The sequence below is a fragment of the Diospyros lotus genome, chromosome 10 (genome assembly GCF_014633365.1).
Source record: "Diospyros lotus cultivar Yz01 chromosome 10, ASM1463336v1, whole genome shotgun sequence".
Taxonomy (NCBI): domain Eukaryota; kingdom Viridiplantae; phylum Streptophyta; class Magnoliopsida; order Ericales; family Ebenaceae; genus Diospyros; species Diospyros lotus.
Genome location: NC_068347.1, coordinates 31,015,765 through 31,037,067, shown reverse-complemented (window position 1 = coordinate 31,037,067; position 21,303 = coordinate 31,015,765). Strand labels below are relative to the sequence as shown.

At 37.2% G+C, this 21,303-nt stretch overlaps 2 protein-coding genes and 1 long non-coding RNA gene across 3 annotated transcripts; 1 reads left to right on the top strand and 2 right to left on the bottom strand.

Annotated features, from left to right (window-relative positions):
- The first annotated feature begins 4,288 nt into the window (after positions 1-4,288).
- LOC127812296 (protein IQ-DOMAIN 19) lies at positions 4,289-6,873 on the top strand. The gene is made up of 4 exons (XM_052352708.1): positions 4,289-5,144; positions 5,325-5,561; positions 5,770-6,444; positions 6,535-6,873. The coding sequence occupies exons 1-4, from the start codon at positions 4,662-4,664 to the stop codon at positions 6,553-6,555; spliced, it is 1,416 nt and encodes a 471-aa protein (XP_052208668.1). The 5' UTR covers positions 4,289-4,661; the 3' UTR covers positions 6,556-6,873.
- Positions 5,333-9,381, bottom strand: LOC127812297 (uncharacterized). The gene is made up of 3 exons (XR_008025847.1): positions 9,213-9,381; positions 9,003-9,101; positions 5,333-5,478 (listed from the first exon to the last, which is right to left on the bottom strand). It is a non-coding gene; the product is annotated as an uncharacterized LOC127812297 (long non-coding RNA).
- A 391-nt stretch (positions 9,382-9,772) lies between these two features.
- On the bottom strand, positions 9,773-20,449 carry LOC127811753 (hsp70-Hsp90 organizing protein 2). The gene is made up of 8 exons (XM_052351913.1): positions 20,180-20,449; positions 15,214-15,307; positions 15,086-15,136; positions 14,821-14,994; positions 14,479-14,658; positions 13,785-13,904; positions 10,907-11,040; positions 9,773-10,300 (listed from the first exon to the last, which is right to left on the bottom strand). Exons 1-8 carry the CDS (start codon positions 20,317-20,319, stop codon positions 10,237-10,239), a joined length of 957 nt encoding a protein of 318 aa, XP_052207873.1. The 5' UTR covers positions 20,320-20,449; the 3' UTR covers positions 9,773-10,236.
- Positions 20,450-21,303: the final 854 nt, after the last annotated feature.

Sequence of the window (21,303 nt, the reverse complement as noted above, 5' to 3'; positions counted from 1 at the left end):
GATCCGATCTTTAAACAATTAAAAATGTACAGTTTTAGTTCTTATCGTTCACATCTGTTTGTGCGTGACATCACACACCGTTTAAGATGCGTGACATAACAAATTCATGTATATAATATTGTTAAGATTTCTTTGAGAGCTTTCTTGTTGATCGACGATTTGGGAGAATATGCGAAGTTGTGATCAGGGAACTGCAGCCGAGTCTGGTGGCGGCTTCAGGGGCTTGATCTTGCCGCCGTCGAAAAGCTCATCGACGGCGGAGACCGAGGCTCGCTCCGATGGCCCGTTGAACTTGAACTCGAAATCGTTGTCATTCTCTTCATTATTATCTCTCTTGGTTTTCGAAATTCTGGGCTTCTCTTCCCATTTGAAGGGGATTGTGGAAGGGAGATCGCCACTGGACACCGCGATGGAGTCGGGGAAGAAAAAGGAAGAGCGGGTAGGGGCACTAAAGAAGAAGTTGCCGAAGCTTTAGGGACTGGACGACACGGTTATGTATGGAGAAGTGCATGCGTTGTCGAAGTTGAAATCCCCCGCCGACAATGGTATCATCACCTCCATCTCCATTTCTTGGATTTAGAAGAAAGAACCGAAAACCAATGAATCTTAAAGACTTCACAACAGTTGACAATTGAAGTTGGGTGCAGAGAAAGAAAGAAATAAGGAGGAGAAGAAGGAAACAATAGCGAAGCAGAGAAAGCAGAGTAGAAGCTGTAGAGCCGCCTTTTGAATTGTCATTAGTGTGGTGTGACCTATTTTGAAGGCTTTACACAAGCTAGCTCTCTCTCTCTCTCACTTGCAACGATGGCCGCGTTCATGGCGAGTGGGTGACGTCTGAGTTCATAGCGACTATATGTGTGCGTGTATTTGTGTATATTAGGGGGTGGGTGATGGCCGCGACCATGGTTAGGGGGATGAGTGATGGCCGCAGCCATGGTGGCTGGTAGTGACTGCCACTGCTACAACCTTGTGTGTGTTTGTATATTTGTATATATATATGTATACAGAGCTAGGTGTATATATATATGTGTGTATATATAGGTTTGGGACAAACATAACGAAACCGTTTACTCGCATTGACGGCAAGAACTAAAAGAGTAGCTTTTTAATTGTTTAAAGACCTAATCTTGAAGTTTTTTAGGTGAGGGATTGAATGTCTTATCTTGTAATAGTTTATGAATTTTCGGATGTATTAAGCCTAATTTTAATCCCAAGTTAAAACTATTAAGATAAAATAGTGTGAGGTTTAATAACAATGGTAAAATTACTCATTTGTAAATGAAAAGTCATGAATTTGAGTTGTCAAACATAGCCTTTTTGTCAAAAAAAAAAAAAGGATCGGTTATATTAAAATATGTAAAACGGGAAGTCTTGTGCATTAAAAATATCTTTTCAGCCTATATTTTAAACTTTACTAATATATCGCTTTGTATATTTTGGACCTTAATAACATGAAGGATTTGTTTGTTTTTTTCTCTTTTTCTTTTTAAGATGATTGTGAAGCAAGGAATATTCAGTCTCCTCAAGGAACACTCCACATCAAGAGAACAAAAAAAAAAGTCTTAAACAAGGGCAATTGCTGATCAAAAAGAGCAAAAGCATGGGCTTTAGACACACGGAATTGCAAATAGAGGCATACACATACATACAAACAAAAAGGTGAAGGCTAATTTGTCTTCAACCATGCAACATCACACAATTCTCTGTTCCAACATCACAGAAGCCAACTCTTGTTCTTTATGCGCGCGCCTACACACACACATATATATATATGTTTATATGTTTAATCCATGTGGGCAAAGTAAATTAGAGTTAAATTTCAGGGCATCACTGAGTTCAGCTGTAAAAATGATATTATAGTCTGAAGAACAGAATGTTTCTGAAGGGATATTGACTTGTACCCCACATGATCAAGGTACATTCAACTAGATGCAAGAAGACACAGAGAGATCTCATGGCCTTCTGATTGAAGATCTCCAAATCAGAATCCAAATAATTTGGCTGATCACAGCCATTAATTTCATTTCCCACTTGAATTATTGCTAAATGTTGCATTATAAATGTTAAGAGACAGATATGGCGAATCTGTCCAATTATATTGACCAGTTGGCTAATGGTAGATCAGATACATGAAGAAAGGAGACTAAGTGAAGCCCTCAAATGTTTCTCTAAGTTGGACAACAAGTCAAAGATGGGGCATGTAAACAACCCATGTGATTGCCAACTAATGGTACAAAGATAGAGTGATCACCCAATGGTGAATCATATTTAGTGTCCTACATTAGGGAGGCCCAGTGTCACATATTTATAGGACGATGTTATATATATAAAAATAAACTATTGGATTACTACTGATCATTAAAAGAAATATCCATTAAAAAGGGTGTTCCCAGTATATAAAAGTTAGTTGGCTAATAAAAATGGCTTATAATTGGAAAAAATAAAAAAAATAATGCTACTATCATATTATTCTAGTAAACATGTTTTGTACAAAGATTCTGTAAAACATCAATTTTCTTTACTTGAATCAAGATAGGACTTAATAGAAAAAAATAATAATAAAGAATCAAGATAGGGGACTTCCCTGCATTTGAATAAACTGCATCATCTTCCCCACTCACAATACCACCCAATATGCAATAAAATAACATGTGTTCTCCACAGAACTTCCTGGATAATTCAATAATAAATAGATATTATTTTATACAACTGCTACCTTTTAGGTGTGCATCAAGTAAATACCAAGAAATTTATATATAGAGAAATGCACAAGATCGGTAATCTCAAGAAATTTATGTGTAAACTTGTATTTAACATGATTTAAACCTTACTTATAGAAAAAAAAAAAATCACTGTAACTTCTTACCAACGTGCTAAATTTGGGATTATGAGCATTTTTTTCTTTTTTCTTTATTGCATCTCCAACCCTTTACCCCAAATTTGGGGTAAAACTTACACCAAATTTGGAATAAGACCCAATTCCTCTCCAACCCTTTACCCCAAATTTGGGGTAAAGGGATAGTTTATTATTTTTTTCTTTATTTTTTTGATTCTAAACATTTTTTTATAATGTAAATTATTTACTTATTTATTATATATTAATTTAAATTATTACCTAAAAATTACATAATTAACTAAAAAAAATTAATTATCAATAATATTAAAAAGTAAAAGCATTACATTTACTATCTCAATTAACAAAACATTATATTGAACATGATAAAATTAAAAAAATATTATTACATATAAGGTAAAAATATTATTAATCAATTATTATTTAGTAATTTCTAATTTAGTGCATTTATTAATTATTATTCATTATTTGATTATAATTTAGTAATATTATTTAAATATTATTAATACTAATAATAAGTAAATAAAAATGTAAAAATATATAAAGGTTAGATACAAAAAGAATTAAATTTTGTTATAGTTAAAATGAGAGGAACAAAATAAAAATAAACATATTACCCTAAATGTGGGGTGCAACCCCAAATTTCCAAATCTGGGGTTGGGTTGGAGATGGTATTACCATCTCAATCGTACACCACATTGATTTCCGCATAGTATGGGCCCTGATAATACATCCATTGACAGCAATGCATCTCCCAAACAAAACCATGAACTATACTCCCACAGCCCTCATTAATAACCTGTCTGCCTAACAACTGCTCTCTCATTCCCTCCTCCCCCCATCCCCAAAACACTGTCTGACTCTACTCCTTTATAAATAGCTGCAGAAGGGCCCCAAAACTCTAATTGGGATATCATAAGTAAATAATAAATAAAGAGAGGGATGACACCATCCTTGGGATCTTTAATATTGACCTCTAGTCTCTAGCTTAAAGGCTACAGCTAAAAAAGAGCCCTAGCTTAAGGTAAGACGCCAACTTGCAGAGCCCCAGTGGACAACCGTCCCCTTCAAAGGGTCATTACCCTAAAATGTGAGCCCATCTCTTGTTTTCCTTGTTGCCACATACTAATTAGTGGAGGCAAAATATTCGATAAAAGGTTAAAATTTATGTAATTAACCACCTAGTAAAAATTGTTGGAATTTTTAGGTAAGAAACCCATCCAAAGAGACCATTCCTTTATGGGTCCCCACCCCACACCTGGGGACAAGTCCTCCAATCCTAACATGAGTATTTTACAAGGATTCAGCATGTTCTTTGAGTCAATCTCACATGGCTTCTGATCTCACCCCACCCAACAGTGACCTCTAACATGAATTACCAAAGCACCCTTCCTTAGGCATATCAAGTTAGGGTCCTTCAAAGGGAAAAATGCATAAAACCAAAATACTGCAACGAGGGGTAAGGAATATGCTCCATTTATCTTGTAGGAGGGGGTGGCAAGCAAGTGGTTTATGCTTATCTGGGGAGCTTCCTCCCAGCTTCTCCCTTTTCCGCTTTCACTCCCAGCCCCTTAGCCAATAAACAACCATCACCGTGACCAGATCACATTGGCTATTTACAAGGCAGAGATGACAAGGAAACAGTTCTAGAACAATGGTAAAGAACCATTTTCAGGGTTGAAATTGTTACTGTCTGATGATTGGTTGGGGAGGGGGGGGAGGAAGAGAAGTAGAGAGAGAGAGAGATTTATTGGCGATTACATATGAGTTGTTGCTATCTCTCCTCCTTTCTTCTTTTTGAGAAGCAATGAAAGATTGGAAGGTGGTGAAAGAGATGGGGAAGACAAGCAAGTGGATTAGAAACATGTTGACGGGCAAGAAAGACAAAGATAAGGAAAACAATGCAGGCAATGAGCCAGCTTCGCGTGGCACTGAGAACCCCAGTACCACCCCAATTCTGATCCCACCGACCACTCCGAAAGAGAAGAGGAGATGGAGTTTCAGGAGATCATCGGCGACGGCCGCGACTCAGAGGGACTCAAATGGTGTGGTGGACACAATTGCCACGACCCCCCCTGCAGTGCAGGCATTGCTGGAAACAGAAAATGAGCAGAAGAAGCATGCACTGGCAGTCGCTGCAGCCACTGCTGCGGCCGCAGACGCTGCTGTGGCGGCCGCACAGGCCGCTGCTGCAGTGATCCGGCTCACTGCCGCTGCCACCACCGGGAGATCTAGTGCCATAGAAGAGGCTGCTGCCATAAAAATCCAATCTGTTTTTCGTGGTTATTTAGTAAGTACGCAATGCACAGGCTGTTGGTGCAAAAATAGAAAATTCCTTTTCTTTTCCCAAATTATCAGATAAGAATTACATTATGTCATCAATCTCTCATCTATTGGTAATATTTTCTTTGAAAAGAAAATGTTTGATTTCCTCGCGTATGTATCAACTGTTCCATTGATAATATTTCAGGCAAGGAAGGCACTGTGTGCATTGAAAGGGCTAGTGAAGTTGCAGGCTCTGGTGAGGGGTCACCTGGTCAGGAAACGAGCTGCCGCAACCCTCCGGTGCATGCACGCTTTGTTGACTGTTCAGGGCAGAGCTCGAGCTCAGAGGATGAAGATGGCTGAAGAATCAAAGCCTAATAATCAGAGGCAGTTCAATCCCAGAAAAAGCATACAGGAGAATAGGTTCAGGAACACATATCAGGTAACCCTCTTATTCTCTTCCATAATATTGTTTAGGAGTACATAGAAATAAGATGAGAAACAAGGTGTATCTGATAATTTGAATAAAAATTTAATTCATGAAATCACATTTGGAATCTTGGACTCATGATGGTTGCATTTTTTTGGGTGACAGGACTTGTCAATGGATTTTTCTAACCAGTGATCTGTATTATGAATTTTTCATGTAGGAGATGGAAGAGAACATCAAGATTGTGGAGATGGATCTTGGAGAATCAAAGGGAAGCACAAAGGGGAGGAACAGCTACTCAAATCACACACAAACAGAACGAACAGAGCATCGATTTTCAACATATTCTTTGCCAAATCACACATACTCAAAGCAAGATCACAGCGACTTGTCACCAGCACCATCGGCACTGACCGACATGAGCCCAAGAGCTTGCAGTGGGCATTTCGAGGACCACTCCTTTGGCACAGCACAGAGCAGCCCTCAGTACTACTCTGCAGCATCCAAACCCGATCCCTCTAGAGTTCCTTTTGCCTTCCCCAAGCAAGATTATGCAGAGTCCCTCTCATATGACTACCCTTTCTTCCCAAACTACATGGCTAATACTGAATCCTCAAAGGCAAAAGTGCGATCACAGAGTGCACCAAAGTCCCGGCCTGATTCGTTTGAGAGGCAGCCAAGCAGGCGGAGGCCATCACTCGAAGGGAGGAATGTGCCACGGGCTGTGAGGATGCAGAGATCATCTTCACATGTTGGTTCCACGGCTCAGAATTATCAGTACCCATGGTCGATCAAGCTTGACAGGTCGAGTGTTTCCCTCAAGGACAGTGAATCTGGATCAACCAGCACAGTTCTCACCAACACTAACTACTGCAGATCCCTAGCTGGATTCGATGTGAGTAAAAACTGTAACAATTCGATGCTTATGAATGGAAATACAAAACCCAAATTATTTTCATTTTACAATTCCATTTTGGCAATGCAGGTCAAAGGAAATAGGTACTGAAACCGCTTTCTGTGGCAGAACTAGAAAGGATTTCAGAGGCTAGACAATTGACATCAAAGCTTGTGGTTGAGAGGTGATGGCTGAAGGCAATAAGGTGTTTGATCCAGTAGCTGCTAGAAGTTTCTGACAGCTGTTCGTCCTAATTTTCCAGTGTGTAGAGTTTTCATTTTGTCTCTTCTCTGGTTACATTGTTTGGTTGTTGAACTTCAAATGTGTTTCCTGAGGCCAAAGCTAAGTCCTCTGTACTGTAAGAACTACAAGTTGTTCATAGAAATCCATTGCGTGTGAATTTTTAATCCTATGAACAGACGTGTTCCCAGATCACATCAGAAGAGTTTGAATAATTAGGGAGAAGCATTTAACAAATTTCTCTTAGCTTGGGGAATGCTTCTCCCACTGAAATGGTTGAAATTTAACCAAACCAACCATATAAAAGATGTAATACCCAAAAATTTCCTTGAGGACTTAAGTGTAATTATTTTGGGGCATAAGTGAGATTTTCTAAAACTTTGGAGCTAAAGTGCAATTTCTCAAAGTTGAGGGTAACCAAGTATAATTTTTTGGAACTCGAGGACTTGAAGGAAAGGGGGTGGAAGTGTAAGAAACTGAAAGATGGAGGGCAAAATAGCAAGGGCAAGTGTGAAACTTGCAAATGGCTGTTGGTTGCCAGCCATAGGATTGAATGGCCGATCAAAGAAGAGGATAAGGCCATCAAGGCCTAGGCCCTAGGCCGAGGCCTTGCGGTGTAAGGTAGGCCGTGATTGGTTGGCAACGCAGCCGAAAAAGGCTATAAAGAATCAAAGATGTGCCGAGGTTTTATCAAAAAATTAAATCATGTTATCGATGTGTTTGGGAAGAAATTGAAAGTCTTGAATAATAGGCTTTTGTTCTTGAGGCATTAAGGAGCATTTCTGTAAATTTTGGTGAATTTTGAAGTCAATTTAAGGGTGTTTCGAAGCTTATCAGAAAGTTGGGAGCTCAGCTGGAGTCGAGGCTTAAATGGCTAAAATGAGGATACTCGGTCAGTTATTTCGAGCCAATGGTAGTACCATGGTGTTTGGAAGGTCGAGTAGGCCAAGAAGGAGGAGAAAAACCAAAGAAATCAAGTTGGACCAGTCATCGGTGGTGAATGAACCAACTAGAGAAGATGATCGGCTCGGACGTGTGGGAACATGTGCCTGTAGTGCATGGTAGGCACGTGAGAGGTAAGAAAATGAGGAAAAATAAGGGGAAAAAAAGTGAAAAAAATTTAGAAAATTTTGGAAAAGAGGTAATTATATTTTATTAATTTTCCTAAAAATTTGACCAAAAAATTATCTAGACACACGTTTCAAGGTCAGGGTACACATACCGAGAAAATCTGAAAGTCTAAGTCAAGATGAGTGGTTTTCCCCTAAAACCCATGTGTTTTATATGCATCTCTCGGTCCATATGCACATTCATTTAATGTGCATGTTATTTATATTTTTGATGCATTGGTATTTGTGATATTTCACTTGACATGATATTATTGGCATATCATTATTTGTGTTGGGGTGGAATGTTATCCTGATAGTGTAGCTGCATTTCCCCAATGGTGTTTGTCGAATACCTCAGGAATCTCCCGTGCCATGAAAATTGCCGAGTTAACTACCTAAGGTTCCGTGCCGGGGCTAGAATGCTGGTGAAAGCTTTACAAGGGTGAATGTATATTCATGTATTTGCATCATTCATTCATAAAACTTATTTAAACCCTTACTTAGAAGATTCATCTTCTAATATTAGACTTTTGTCTCTAGAATATTCAACATTTCAGGCGAGATAAGCAGGTGAAAAGGTAAAGGGGTTGCTGAAGTCTGACTGTGCTAGTAGTCGTGTGATAAATCCTATGCCAAGGTTAGGACTAGTTGTTTCAATTATTTTATGTTTAATATGTTTGACGAAAATTGTAATATCGTAGTTGTTAACGATTTTTTATGGATTTATTTTATTTGAAATTACAATATTTCGTTAGGTTTTGATTCTAGTTTTTGCAAGTATTTGGTTTACCATTCATTAGCCTATCGTTTGGAATATTAAACATGTGTATGTTGGGGATTTTGTATCGAGAAAATTGTGATCTATTTATGGAGATATTTTTTGTATTGAGAAGTGTTTACTCGAGGCATTAAAAGGTGATATTGTGAGAAGAGAATACATAAGATAAAAGAAAAATCACAGTATAATGACACGCCTATGGAAAAGCGGGGTTATACAAAAGATACATTTTCTCATATGAATACCCATGTTATAAAGCTTCTGGACATTGCTTCAAACATCTGGGCTGCATGGATATATTTCCAGAGGCAGTTTTGGTTATAACTCAATGGAAAGTTCAAATGTATCAAGTGATCACTGTGTTCAATTTTCATAGCTAGAAAAACACACACACACAAAAATAATAATAATAATAATAATAAATCAATTACCAATTCCTTCTGGCTAGGTGGTTGGTTGAATTAGTAAATGTGAGAGTGCAACCATTCTGGAAACCTTTTTTCAGCAGCTTGGAATCGCCCATCAATTTTCTGCAACAAAACCCAACTCTTTAACATTAACGTTTCCATGGTCCCGAGCTTGATTTCATAGCAAGCATAAATATATATATATATATATATGTGTGTGTGTATGGGTTGTACCAGGTTTTAAAGCTTTTATACAACCCAATTTTACAGCAATCAAGAATCACAACCACCCTGCCTGCAGATTTTGATATGAGAAGCGCAAAAGCTTGGATGATCTGACTGCCGTAGAGCCTCTTAAATCAATGGTAAACTCAGAAGTTTCTGCTATGGCCCACCTTCTCACATTCACGCCTTTTAAACAACTACTACTAGTGAAGAAGGTCAATGCTTAAATAAAAGATTTAGTGATAAAGTTTGTTTAAAACTGTGTCCACCCAAAAGTTTTAAATCATTCTACAGATGATCGCTTCACTTGTCCAATAAGAGAATTTAAAAATAATAATAATAATATCCCTAAAATAGGATTTTGAGCTGTTTCGTTAAGAAAAAAAAAATGTATTGTCTAGACAAAAATGCTAATAACATAACAGTTTCCAGTTTCCTCAGCCAAAAGCAATTACTTTTTAGTTCTTTCACGATGATTTAACAAGACTTCGTTTTCCTCGTTTACTTTGCAAGTAAAATGTGACAACACAGAGGAAAAATTGGAAAGATAGAGAAATATGCCAATCATATGCCACAAAATCATCTCCTCCTTTTCAAAACCTTTGGTGTAACAAAGCAACTTAGACACACAAAATTAAAACAACATTTACTTGGCCAAAAAATAAATAAATAAAACACATTCCAAGAGTACGAAATCAGCCGGTGAAGAAACAGATTTTCTTCTACCAGTCCCTGAACATCATGACACGATTGTACAGATGAAAATTTCCAAAAACAGGCAACCACCAACAGAACATCTATTGCCAAAACCTGAGACCATCAATGGTTCAAAGGAGAGACTTGGAAGTTGGAAGCATTCAATCTCACGCATTTTGCAAAGGCCACCCATGAAGGAACAAAAACTTGCTCAAGCCGAAACTTAGGTACAATGTGCTCTGTTCTCTCTCAGAAACAGGCCTGTAATTTGGCAAGCCGCTGGAGATCGATCCTCTGATGGATTTCAGCTGAAGATAAAGCGGCATCTGAAATTGAACTAGGATTGTTTGAACAGACGGGGAAGCACTTCATGTGCACCTACGTCCAAAGTCACCGGATCCCTGAACATCAAGTAAGTAGTATCAAACAAATGATGCAGCACTTAAGGAAGATAAAACCCTGTATAACTGGGATTTTCATATGGGTAATGCGTGTTATACCAATGTTAGCATTGTAAGTGAAATAACAACATGCATAGCCTGCATAACAAATAGATTTCAAATATTATTACAGAAAATCTTCTTAGACATCCCAGAGACTTGTAGGACACGATAAAGCTTGCGGTAGTTGTTGCGAGCAATAAAAAAACTAACAGAATTTGCTGCTGTCGGGTAAGAGCAAGAGTGACAGACCACCTTCAGTTTTTGAACAACTAGAAAATGTCGTTGACCATAGAACATGATCAATTGGACTTAGTTTTTACCTTCTTGTTATGGTTACTGACACAAAATATTCATGTTGCACTAGACCATCAGAATTAAGATATATGCCACCTAAGCATAATCACTTCAACAGTCTAATTATCGACTCAATGTTAGTCAGATTGTGAAATATGAATGTTGCACTTAAACCATGATGGTTATAATTTGTGCGTATGCATGCTTCCTTGCTTACAAGCAAGCTTGTACATGGGCGTGTGTGCCAGCGCATGAGAGAGAGAGAGAGACCTGCACAGTACTTTCCCCTTCTCTGTGGAACTGGGAACGAACCACAATTTTCTCAAGGAAGGTGATTCAAATTGAACAAAGAAGCCATCGTGCTGTCCATGCTTCCATTTCCTTGATCCCTGACCTTTCCAGACCTGCACGGAACAAAACAATATGTAAATTCAAAGCCAAAATCATCCTAAAAAGGTACATTATTAACTTAAATTTATGACAACAAATAAAACCACTTTTGCTAGAATTTCGATTAGACATTTTAGATTACTCAGATTTTGAAATTGGTATGTAATTACCAAAAAGAAATAAGAATTGCTATATTCCTTAACCAGGACTCTGTAACAAATCAGAGTGGAGCAAGTGATAATGAGAATCCTGATTATTTCATCGTAATGAGAAATCTCATCTGTGGAGAATTTACCGTGGATAACTAGTTAATCATTCCTTCATTCAAAGCCCAAGACCATGTCAATCTCAAAAAGAGATTCCAGGTTTCATTTTTTAATGGCCAATATCTACAATGATATGATATTCCATAAAGTTAATTGCACCAAGAAGTACATTTCTTCTGCTGTATATCCCCAGTTAGAAATCCATTCAACAGCTAGCCAATGAAAGGTAATAATTTATACAGGTTCAACAATAAAAACAAGAAATCTCTATTTCACCGCACTGAATCCACAAAAACAAGATTGAGCACATGCTAATGCTTTCTTGTTTTTTATGTGACAAGCTGACACCTCTCAGTTGACTGTAACAGTATGCCAAAACATATGCAGACCCATGAATTCAGGGAATTTTCCAAGGTTTTGTTGGGATAGGGAGGTTTAAAATTATATCATTTCCAATTCTGTCATTTTATATAGTTGCATTTCAAATTTTTACATTTGAAATGACACCTATGTAGGTGTCACTACAAATCCTTCTATTTCTTGAGTCCAAATCCAAATGCTTCGAAAAATTATTAACCAAATGACGGAATTAAAATTTCAAATTCCAAATAAAAAAATGATAGGGCCAAATGATCAATATCTTAACGCAACCCAAAACATTTTCAGAAGAGACCTATCACACAAACTCGTGTATGAGTAATCAGTACTATGGATGGGTGGGACACCCACTAGAAGGGATGCAATTTAACCGGCCCAGCACCACAGTTGGGGTGGAATCAACAATAGTTGACAGGGATTAGGCCTCCAGGAACCAATTTAAAGGGGGATGCAGTGAGATGGGATTTGTATGCCCTGGTCCAACTCATCAATAAAATATTTAATTACATTTATGTCCTGCCCAAACCCAACACCACAACCCAATTAAACCACCTAACCCACTGCACATAGTTCATTACCTGATACCCAAACCCAAACAACAAAAGCTGGCCCACCTCACTACATCTCACATCAAGTCTCACTTCTCACTTTCTCAGGCAATCTGAAAATTGAAGGCAGCAAAATCATCTAGGGCTCAAAGTTGAAACTCATCTAGGGCTTCTTGCTTTGGTGAATCACTGCCTCCATTTGCGGCTTCTTGCATACAATATGCTGCTTGTGCTTCCAGCCTTCCATTCCATTCCAAACACATCTAGGGTTCTTATCTGAAAGCTAAAATCACACCACCAGTACACCTTGCATGACTCACTGGCCAGAAAGTCTCCACCTCTCTTCGATTTTTAGTTGAGTCTTTCATTCCTTTTCCTCCATTAGAATTTAACATTTGAGATTGAATTTTTCTCTTTTTTCCTTATTTTAGTAAATATGGATTGCTGTTTGATACTAATCTTCTATCTCTAAATCCTTAAAACTGTTTTCCAACTACAGTAAACATTAGAGATTGGTTTCCATTCAGTAAAATGAGAATTTGATAAACACTATTTTTCTCTAAAGCTTTGCAGTAAACATGGCTGCAAATATTTTTGGTAATACAGCAGAGCAGATGGTCTTCTATCTCATTTTCTTATTTCAGTTTATCTTTTGAAAAAATAAATAGAGCTTATAACTGGTTTCTGGAGATGCCATTTTTCTATTTTCATTTATTTCAATCACATGGCTAATTCAACGCATGGGCCGGGTTCGGGGATCCACGCTCCCAACTTAAGATTTATTCCGCACTAGGCACGGGGAGAGAAAAATCCAGCCCCATCCTGCCCCGTTGCCATTTCAACCTGACAGACCTCTTAAACACTTAATCTCAAAATGTTGAGACATGCATCCAAATAAGGAGTATTGGTACATGAAATTAAATGTGCTGTATATTATATTCTAAAATAAGTCGATGTTATTATCTATCTAGAGAAAGATGAGAATTCTATTTCCTATCCATGTGAGGGCATTGAAATGTTTCCTCACCTGCCCTCCCCCCCCCCCCCCCCCCAATAAAAAAAAAAAAAAAAAGGGAGTATCATTAGAAAATTGATGGTCCAAGCATCCACTCCAGGTCTAGGTGTTAGAAGCACGTACAACATCCTTTTGGTTGTTATATCCGGTGGGCACATGTACATGAGGGAATAGAAGAATCCATATAACACAGGAAGAATCACCTGAGTTAGACTTTCTCAATAATAGACAACAAGCAAATGTAAACCCAACTATTCAGATGGTATCTGTGTCCTTTCTTCTGTTGAACCCCATTTAATCATATTGTGCAAAATCACATGCCAAAGGTTTACCACTTGATTCATGTTACTTCAGCATTATTGTTATTAATGAGACCGCAATTAGAGTAATCACTTACAACCAAACTATTTTGGACAACTGTCCTTGGCCTTATCTTATACAGTGCACCATTTTATTTTGCATGAGAATGCTCATTTCTCAACTACTCTTCCATCTAATATAATCATTATTTGTATCTAGTACTGAGAATAATTCAAAGGGTTATAACATACCTGTGGGTAAGATATAATACTTTTGGGTGCCACTAAGCAAGCTGCATGAGAGAAAGAACCCTCAGCATACTGCCTGAGAAACTGAGAACAATTGCTGTGTGTATGGGGTGATTCAAATGCCTGAAATGATGGAAATATAAAATATAGTTAGATGTCACATGTCATAGAAATAAATTAGAAAAACTAATGTAATTGAAGCCAGAAGCTCTAGACAAGACAATGGTTTGCTGAATTCAGAATTACAATAAACAAAAAGCAGCATTCTGAAGATCATATGTATAATGGAAATTAACATTTGATATTATATCCATAAGAAGAATATCAGAGTATTGAAGACAAGATGTGAGAAACAAGATTAGGATAGTTTCGACATGTGAGAAATATATGTGAGACAAGTGGATGGAAATAGAAGAAATTTGTAACAAAGGGGGAGGAAGACCAAAGAAAACTTTGGTGGGAAATCCTTAGACATGATATGCATATAATGGCATAACAAAGAATATGACCACTGATAGAGATGACTAGAGGTTTAGAAACTCCATCTAGTAGGATAAAACTTGTGATTGTTTGTTGTTGTTGTATGGAGAATAGTATAGCACAGCAAAGAAGTATGACAAGGAGCTTTCTCTCATTACAATAACCTGAGGAAAGAGGGGGGGGGGGGGGGGGGGGGGGGGGGGGCTGTTGTGATTACCTTATCAATATTGACTGCTGGAGCATATTTGTCGGTTTCTGTCTTCTCCTTGTCAAGAAGAAAATAAACTCTAGCATCAACATTAGAAGTTTCATGCCATGATTTTACAGCTGCCTCCATAGTTCCAACAAGGAAAGAGAAGATCTCTCTCCAACATTCTTCGGCTACATATTTCTCAGACTGTAAATATAGATCTAGTTAATTTTCCTTATATGGAATTCATGGACAGAGGCCACCTCCAGATAGTTCTTTAAGCTATCCTCAAACACAAGCTATCACTTATCTAGAAAAGAGAACTAGTTATGCCAGTAGCAATTGGAAATCATCACTCAAAACACTCACCAGTTCAGTTTTCATTCCATCCAAGTGTTTTGCCATATCAATGTTGGATCTCATGTTTTCCACTTCTAGAGCTCGTTTTTTATCTTTTGCCAACTGGGAAAGCCTCTTGATCTTTTTTGACACTTCTGAACTTTGTGGATTGTACTGCAAAGCTATTCGAAAGGCAGCTAAGGCCTAGATTATGTAGGCAGAAGGGACATCAGTACAATAACTTTTACGCTCAGGAAAAGGCTATGAAACATAATTGAATTACTTGTCTGCTTACATCATCATACCGCTCCATCGCTTCTAATACACATCCTTTCCTAAAATAGCCCTGCAAGACCAATCAGTGGGATCACATATTAAAACATTATCACAAGATAAGCCGAAGAAATTAAGGGTGACATGTACCTTCTCCCACGCAGGGTTCAAAGAGATTGTTGTCTCAGCATCAGCAAGAGCTTTGTTAAGTTTAACTAGATGCAGGAATGCTGCAGCTCGATTGCTGGCAAGAAGAAAACAAATAGATCAAAAATATATCTAAAATAAATATTTCCATGATTTAGACATCATGACGAAACTAAATGTACAATAACAAACACAAAAGACAAAACCCAAGTGACATACTTTTCATGCTTATTCCTATGATGCTATTGATCACTGATAATCCACCATCAAAAACATGTGATCATTTTAGAACTCAAAAATGAAAAACAAAAGCCAAATAGAATTTGAAAAGACTACATGAGCATCCACCACGCTAAGCATCTTCTCAATTTGATTGGCACTACATTTTAGTTTAAAGAATTAGAAGAGGAAGAGTTTTTAAAGTTACAAAGTAAACTTTACTGCTTCACCACAATAAAACTATACAAGGCCAGAACATCAAGGAAATTTAGTGTTTGGTCCCTATTCAAATAGGGAGTCAAGAATAATGGCCTGTGTCCTAACCTAACTCCAAATTTATTTGCACAGCACCACTATCCTCATAATGAAAGTCCTGTTCTAAACTTTTAACCAATTTTTTTCTGAAGAGATACATCAGTAACTCTTTTGAGTACCATAAGGTGTTGTACTCAATTTGTACAAGGATTCAAAAAACAATTATAGTAAAAATAATATTTTGCATGGATAAAACAATGGGAGGGACCAGAGGAAGATTGCAAAGGAAAATTTTTGGAAATTTTTTTTCTTTATGATTGTTCAGAGTATGCGACGGAGATCTCACAATCCCTAAGCCATGATTGTGGTGGTCCTGCGGTGCAACACCTTGCAAAACTAGACCTGTTTTTTGAATCCATTGGAACATCAGAGACAGTAGTTCCATGCATCCAATAGGTCTTGGAAACTGGTTTCTTAGGAAGTGGAGTGCATTTAGAGGGGACAAGAAATATCCATGTTGGATGAGGAGTTCCGAAGGAGATTTAAAATTAAAAGAAAGAGATCGAGTCAATGGATGTTGCTCACGAGAAGAATCTGATAATGTTGATATTTAAAAGTTTGTATTTTTAAGTTATAAAGTTTGTTGTAGAGTTTAAATTTATTTCCTAAGTTTTAGAGATAGGTTACCTAGTTTCTAGGAGTTTGATAATCCAAATCTTCTCCTAAATTATAGGAGAACTTTTAGGAGATAACTTGTATATATTTTCCCACTGATTTCATAGAATTCAATCAAGCCTTTAGATTATTTCCGGCTTGTTTTAATCCAAATAAAAAATAAAGAACAACAAGGATGTGATTGAGAGAGCTTGATTGCTTATGGTGGTGATTTTTTAATAGTTGATTCTGCTAGAGGTACACAGGATCCTAGGACGAGGCAATGTGCTTCTCTGTTATCAGAGTTCATAAGCAATGAACTTAATGATTTGCAAACTACACAATGCGAATCAGAAAATCCTTCCTCTTGACCAGGAGAAGAAGTTCAAGTGAATAAAATAATGGAAACTGGAAAAGCCCATGCTAGTACTTCTCTAGAAAAAATGATGGATGGGGAGCCAAGTGATACTGCGGTAAGGCAATTCACTCCATTGTTGTTTGCAAACAGGGTAAAAGAAGGAAGACACAGAACTTGAGCTATAACCCAAATGCTTTATGCAAGCTCCTGTTATCTCATAAACAAGCCTCATCCTAGGATCATTTGTACACTGTTTTCTCACTTGGATTATAGCTCAAGTTCTGCCTCTTCCTTCTTTACCCTGTTAGCAAACAACAAATGGACTGAATTGCCTCACTTCAATATCAGTTTGCTCACTTGGCTCCCAACCATGAGTTTATCTGCAGAATTACTAGCATGGGCATCTCCAGTTTCCATTATTTCCTTCATTTGAACATCTTCTCCAATTCAAGAGGAAGGATTTTCTGATTCGCATTGTGTAGTTTGCAAGTCATTAACATCATTCACAAAGTCTGATAACAGAGAAGTACATAACCTCGTCCTAGGATCCTCTATACCACTAGCAGAATCAAATATTAAGAAATCACCACCTTCAGAAAACAAGCTCTCCCACTCACATCCTTGCTGTTCTTTATTTTTCTTGATATTTCTTGTCCACTCTAACCCACTCCACTTCCTAAGAAACCAGTTTCCAAGGCCTCTTGGTTGTATGGGACTACTGCCACTGATGTTCCTGCTGATTCCGAGACATATCTAGTTTTGCAAGGTGTTGCACTGAAGTCAAGACCACCACAATCATGGCTTAGGGATCGTGAGATCTCACAAAAAATTTCTACAAAGTGCTCAAGGAGCCATTTGTTGACTCAAGAGCATGGTCAAATATGGAAAAAAAGATCATCATTGCTGGGTTCGACCTAGTTAGGTATAACTGTATCTTTGTCTTCATTTAATTATTTTTTTTTTACATTCAGCTAAATAATCCTTTGTTAAGTTTAGGAGCTCTTAGATAACTCAATCAATGATTCTTGTTGGCAATTCACTCACATTCCTCATCCGAAATCAATCTCAAACAACAGAAAATATGCAACTGTAATGAAAGACGGAATTAAAGGAATGAAACAATCAAACCACAATCACAAGAGGCTATGGAAATGACCCTACATCCAGCCACCGAGAACGAGAGCAATTTCACTAGAAATTGAGTGTAGAACAGTTACAAGAAGTCCCTCTCTTCTTCCTCTCTGACCCACAAGTTCACTGCACTCAAGAGATTACAAATACTCTTCTTTACACAAAGTATTTCCTCTCTTCTTTACAGCAGTCTCACTCATATTCAGAGACTTTTGGAATGATCAATATCTCACTCTTCCATCTCTATTCCACCCGAGTACAATCTTCTTGGAGATTACAAAGACTTTTTTGGACACAAGCCTTTCCTCTCACACACATTGCACTCGATCATAGAGAATGAATGATCATCTTTGACTGCCCTGCCCTATGTCTCCTATTTATAGACATTATGGGCGGTAATTACAAGGTTTTTATTTAGCCTATACAAAGACCGAAATACCCCTTATAATAAAACACCTAAGCTAGACTCTTCTAACTTAGAATAAAACCAGCCGCTTCAAACACTCGAGACATCTCCTGTTCTTCTTAACCTTCTGGACTGTTTTCTCAATGCAAAACATCAACATCCTTCCTTCTCCCTCCACCAGAGGTACCATCCTTAGATTTCTTCACCATCTCAAAACTATGACCCTCAATTCCTAGTAAATGAGAATCCCTTCTCCTGCCACTTGGACCTTTGGCTTAATGCCTGAAGCTACAACAAATCCTGTCCAGAAAACCTGTGTAACTAATTCTATTAATTGCGCAGTCCACCTTTTAAAAAATCAAACCCTCCCTCCCTGGTTTTTCTTTTTTGTAATCACCAAATCTGGTTTCATTACAATTCAACTAACTGTTCCAAAAGCATTTGCACCAGCACCAAAAACAGTTCATGAAATTGTTTTTAGACCTCAGACTAGAAGCAATATTTTCTACAAATCAACACAGAAAAATTGTTTTAACGCTTTAAAAAAGCTTGTACACTTGTTCATGATGCTTGTCCTGAGGAACTTCAGTAGAATTTTAAACACCACAAAGCATCCATGAAGCCCAATCATTTTGGTTGAGAATCCAGTAAAAAAAAATTATATTTGTTTACACAACTGAACCTCTTTGACACAGGATGCACATCATAAGTTTTAATCTCAATTTTAATACTTTAGAAGTAAATCTAATTTTAGTGATTATCTTGTTGAATGAGAATATAGCATTGATTGTCTTACTAGATAAATCCTACAAAATAAAATGTGAAATTATTTAGTTGTTTTACTAGACATGTTAGGGTTTCCCTGTAAATACCCCCTACGTATGATAAATTTTTTCATCAAATACAATTTAATTCTTTAAGGTCCTTTCTTCTCTTTGGTATTACCAGAACACCTTTCTCCTTGCTTTTTCAAGACTGGGGGTCTAGCCATGTACTGACCCTTTTCATGCTTCCCTGGCACATCACTCTTAGGCAAAAAGTATCCCCCATCAACCTAGGGCAAATATGTCCACATATGAAAACATAACCCCGTACTTCTCCGACATGCTTCCTCCTTATAGATAGGTCACATGCATGCGGGAACTGAAATAACGGCACACTCATAGGATATAATTGAAACTTTTTCTTCCTTTTTCTTTGTTATTGATTTGTCCTGTACTCAAAGCACTTGTATCTCATGTCCTTCCAGGATTCAAAGTTCATTATTTTTCCTCATTCCCTACAGTTTCTTGCAAACCAGCCAATGGAAAAGATAATCCTTTCTCAATTTAGCAAATCTCCATTTCAGTCAAGCCACACAAAAATCACACGATCTCAATACAAGCAAATAATAAACAATATTACAAGCACTAATAGTAATAATAATAAACAATGTCGGATGCCAAAAAAAAAAAAAAAAGATAACACAAAGATTTAAACTTTAACTACAAGAGAATTACAGGCTCTCAGGTACATTAACACACCGTATCTATAGAATTACTTAGCCATATGCATGCTTCCGTGCATGGATATAAAATTGCTTCATCGCCAACCAAACAGTGAGAGAGACTTTCCCGAAATTCAGACATCCCATTTTGAAATTTGAGTGAAACCACAATGTGGCTTAACCCACACAGAATCATATTATTACCAATTCTGGAGACAGGTGTGAGTGAGCTTGAACTACAACTGAAATGGAGGTAATTAAATTTACAATACCTGCAAATCGCCCTACGCAGATAGAAATTTCTGACCCATATAAAGTACAAATAAAAAATTACGGCAAATGATGGACAAAGATTTGAACATGAATTACAAGTAAAATTTGAGCACACCAACAAAAAGTCATAAACCCACTACACACTCGAACTTCTTAATCATATATATGGATGTAACGGAAGTACTACCTGTAAAGGGCGTAATTAGAAGGGTCTTGCTTAATGGCCTGGGTGTAGAGAGCAGCGGCTTTGAGATAGTTTCCAGATTTGAAGAATTCGTTGCCCTGATCTTTCAAGGAGGGCTCTGATTTGGCTTCTGATTCCGCCATTTTCTTCCAGAAGTTTCCGAGATGATGTGCTGTTTCTGCGTAAGTTGGTATATTTGAGGGGTTTTGGCTGTTAGGGTTTTCTGCGAAGCGAAGCGTTCTCCAGTGCTGGTTCTACTGTCAAATGAACGTCTGCCTCGAGGACTTGAATAAACGGGTGGGCTCTTGCTCGAACCTACTGTCCATTGCCCGACCCGAATTGGTCCGGTTTACCAAAATTTTGGACACCGCTTATGACTCAAGATCTTTTAATGCCTATGGTAAAATGATTCAATCTTAATCGCAAGGGAGTAAAATTGAGCAAAATTTCATGTTAAATTTATGTGATGGTATTGTTAGTCTATTTAATTTTTATATAATATTTGAATAGAAGATATACAAAAAAAATAAGATAATACAAAAATTATTAATCTGTGTATAAAAATCAGATAAAATTTCATTTAAAGAATAATGATCGTATTTTTAATAAATAATCTCACTTGATATTTTTATAAAAAGATAAACATAATATGTTGTGGGACAATAACAAATTTTATGTTAATTATTTTATTCTTTCATTTTGTTCTTTTATGTACCATTCCATCATGTATCTTGTCTCTCTCCCTAATAGGTTTAAACTCATATAACAATAGAAAAAGATCACATAAGATTTAGAAGAGTTTTCAAGTTAATAAACTTAAACTCAATAGTTCAAACTTATAAGTGCTTACTATGTATCATTAGACTACTATAATGATATCGGTGTAATGATATAACTCAAATATTTTTAGTAAATTATATCAATTGGCTAAGTTAATTTGGATAAGGCTAAACAAATAAGTAATAAAATTGTTATTATTCAAATAGAATATTATTTATTTATTTATTTTTGTGCAGGAGAGTGTCTTGATCAAGGTTTGCGAGTGATCTATAAGGAGCGAATGACTTGTAAGGAAAAAATCAATCAGAGGTGCAGGTGACCTCTTGGACGGAGTCTCTAGTACTTAA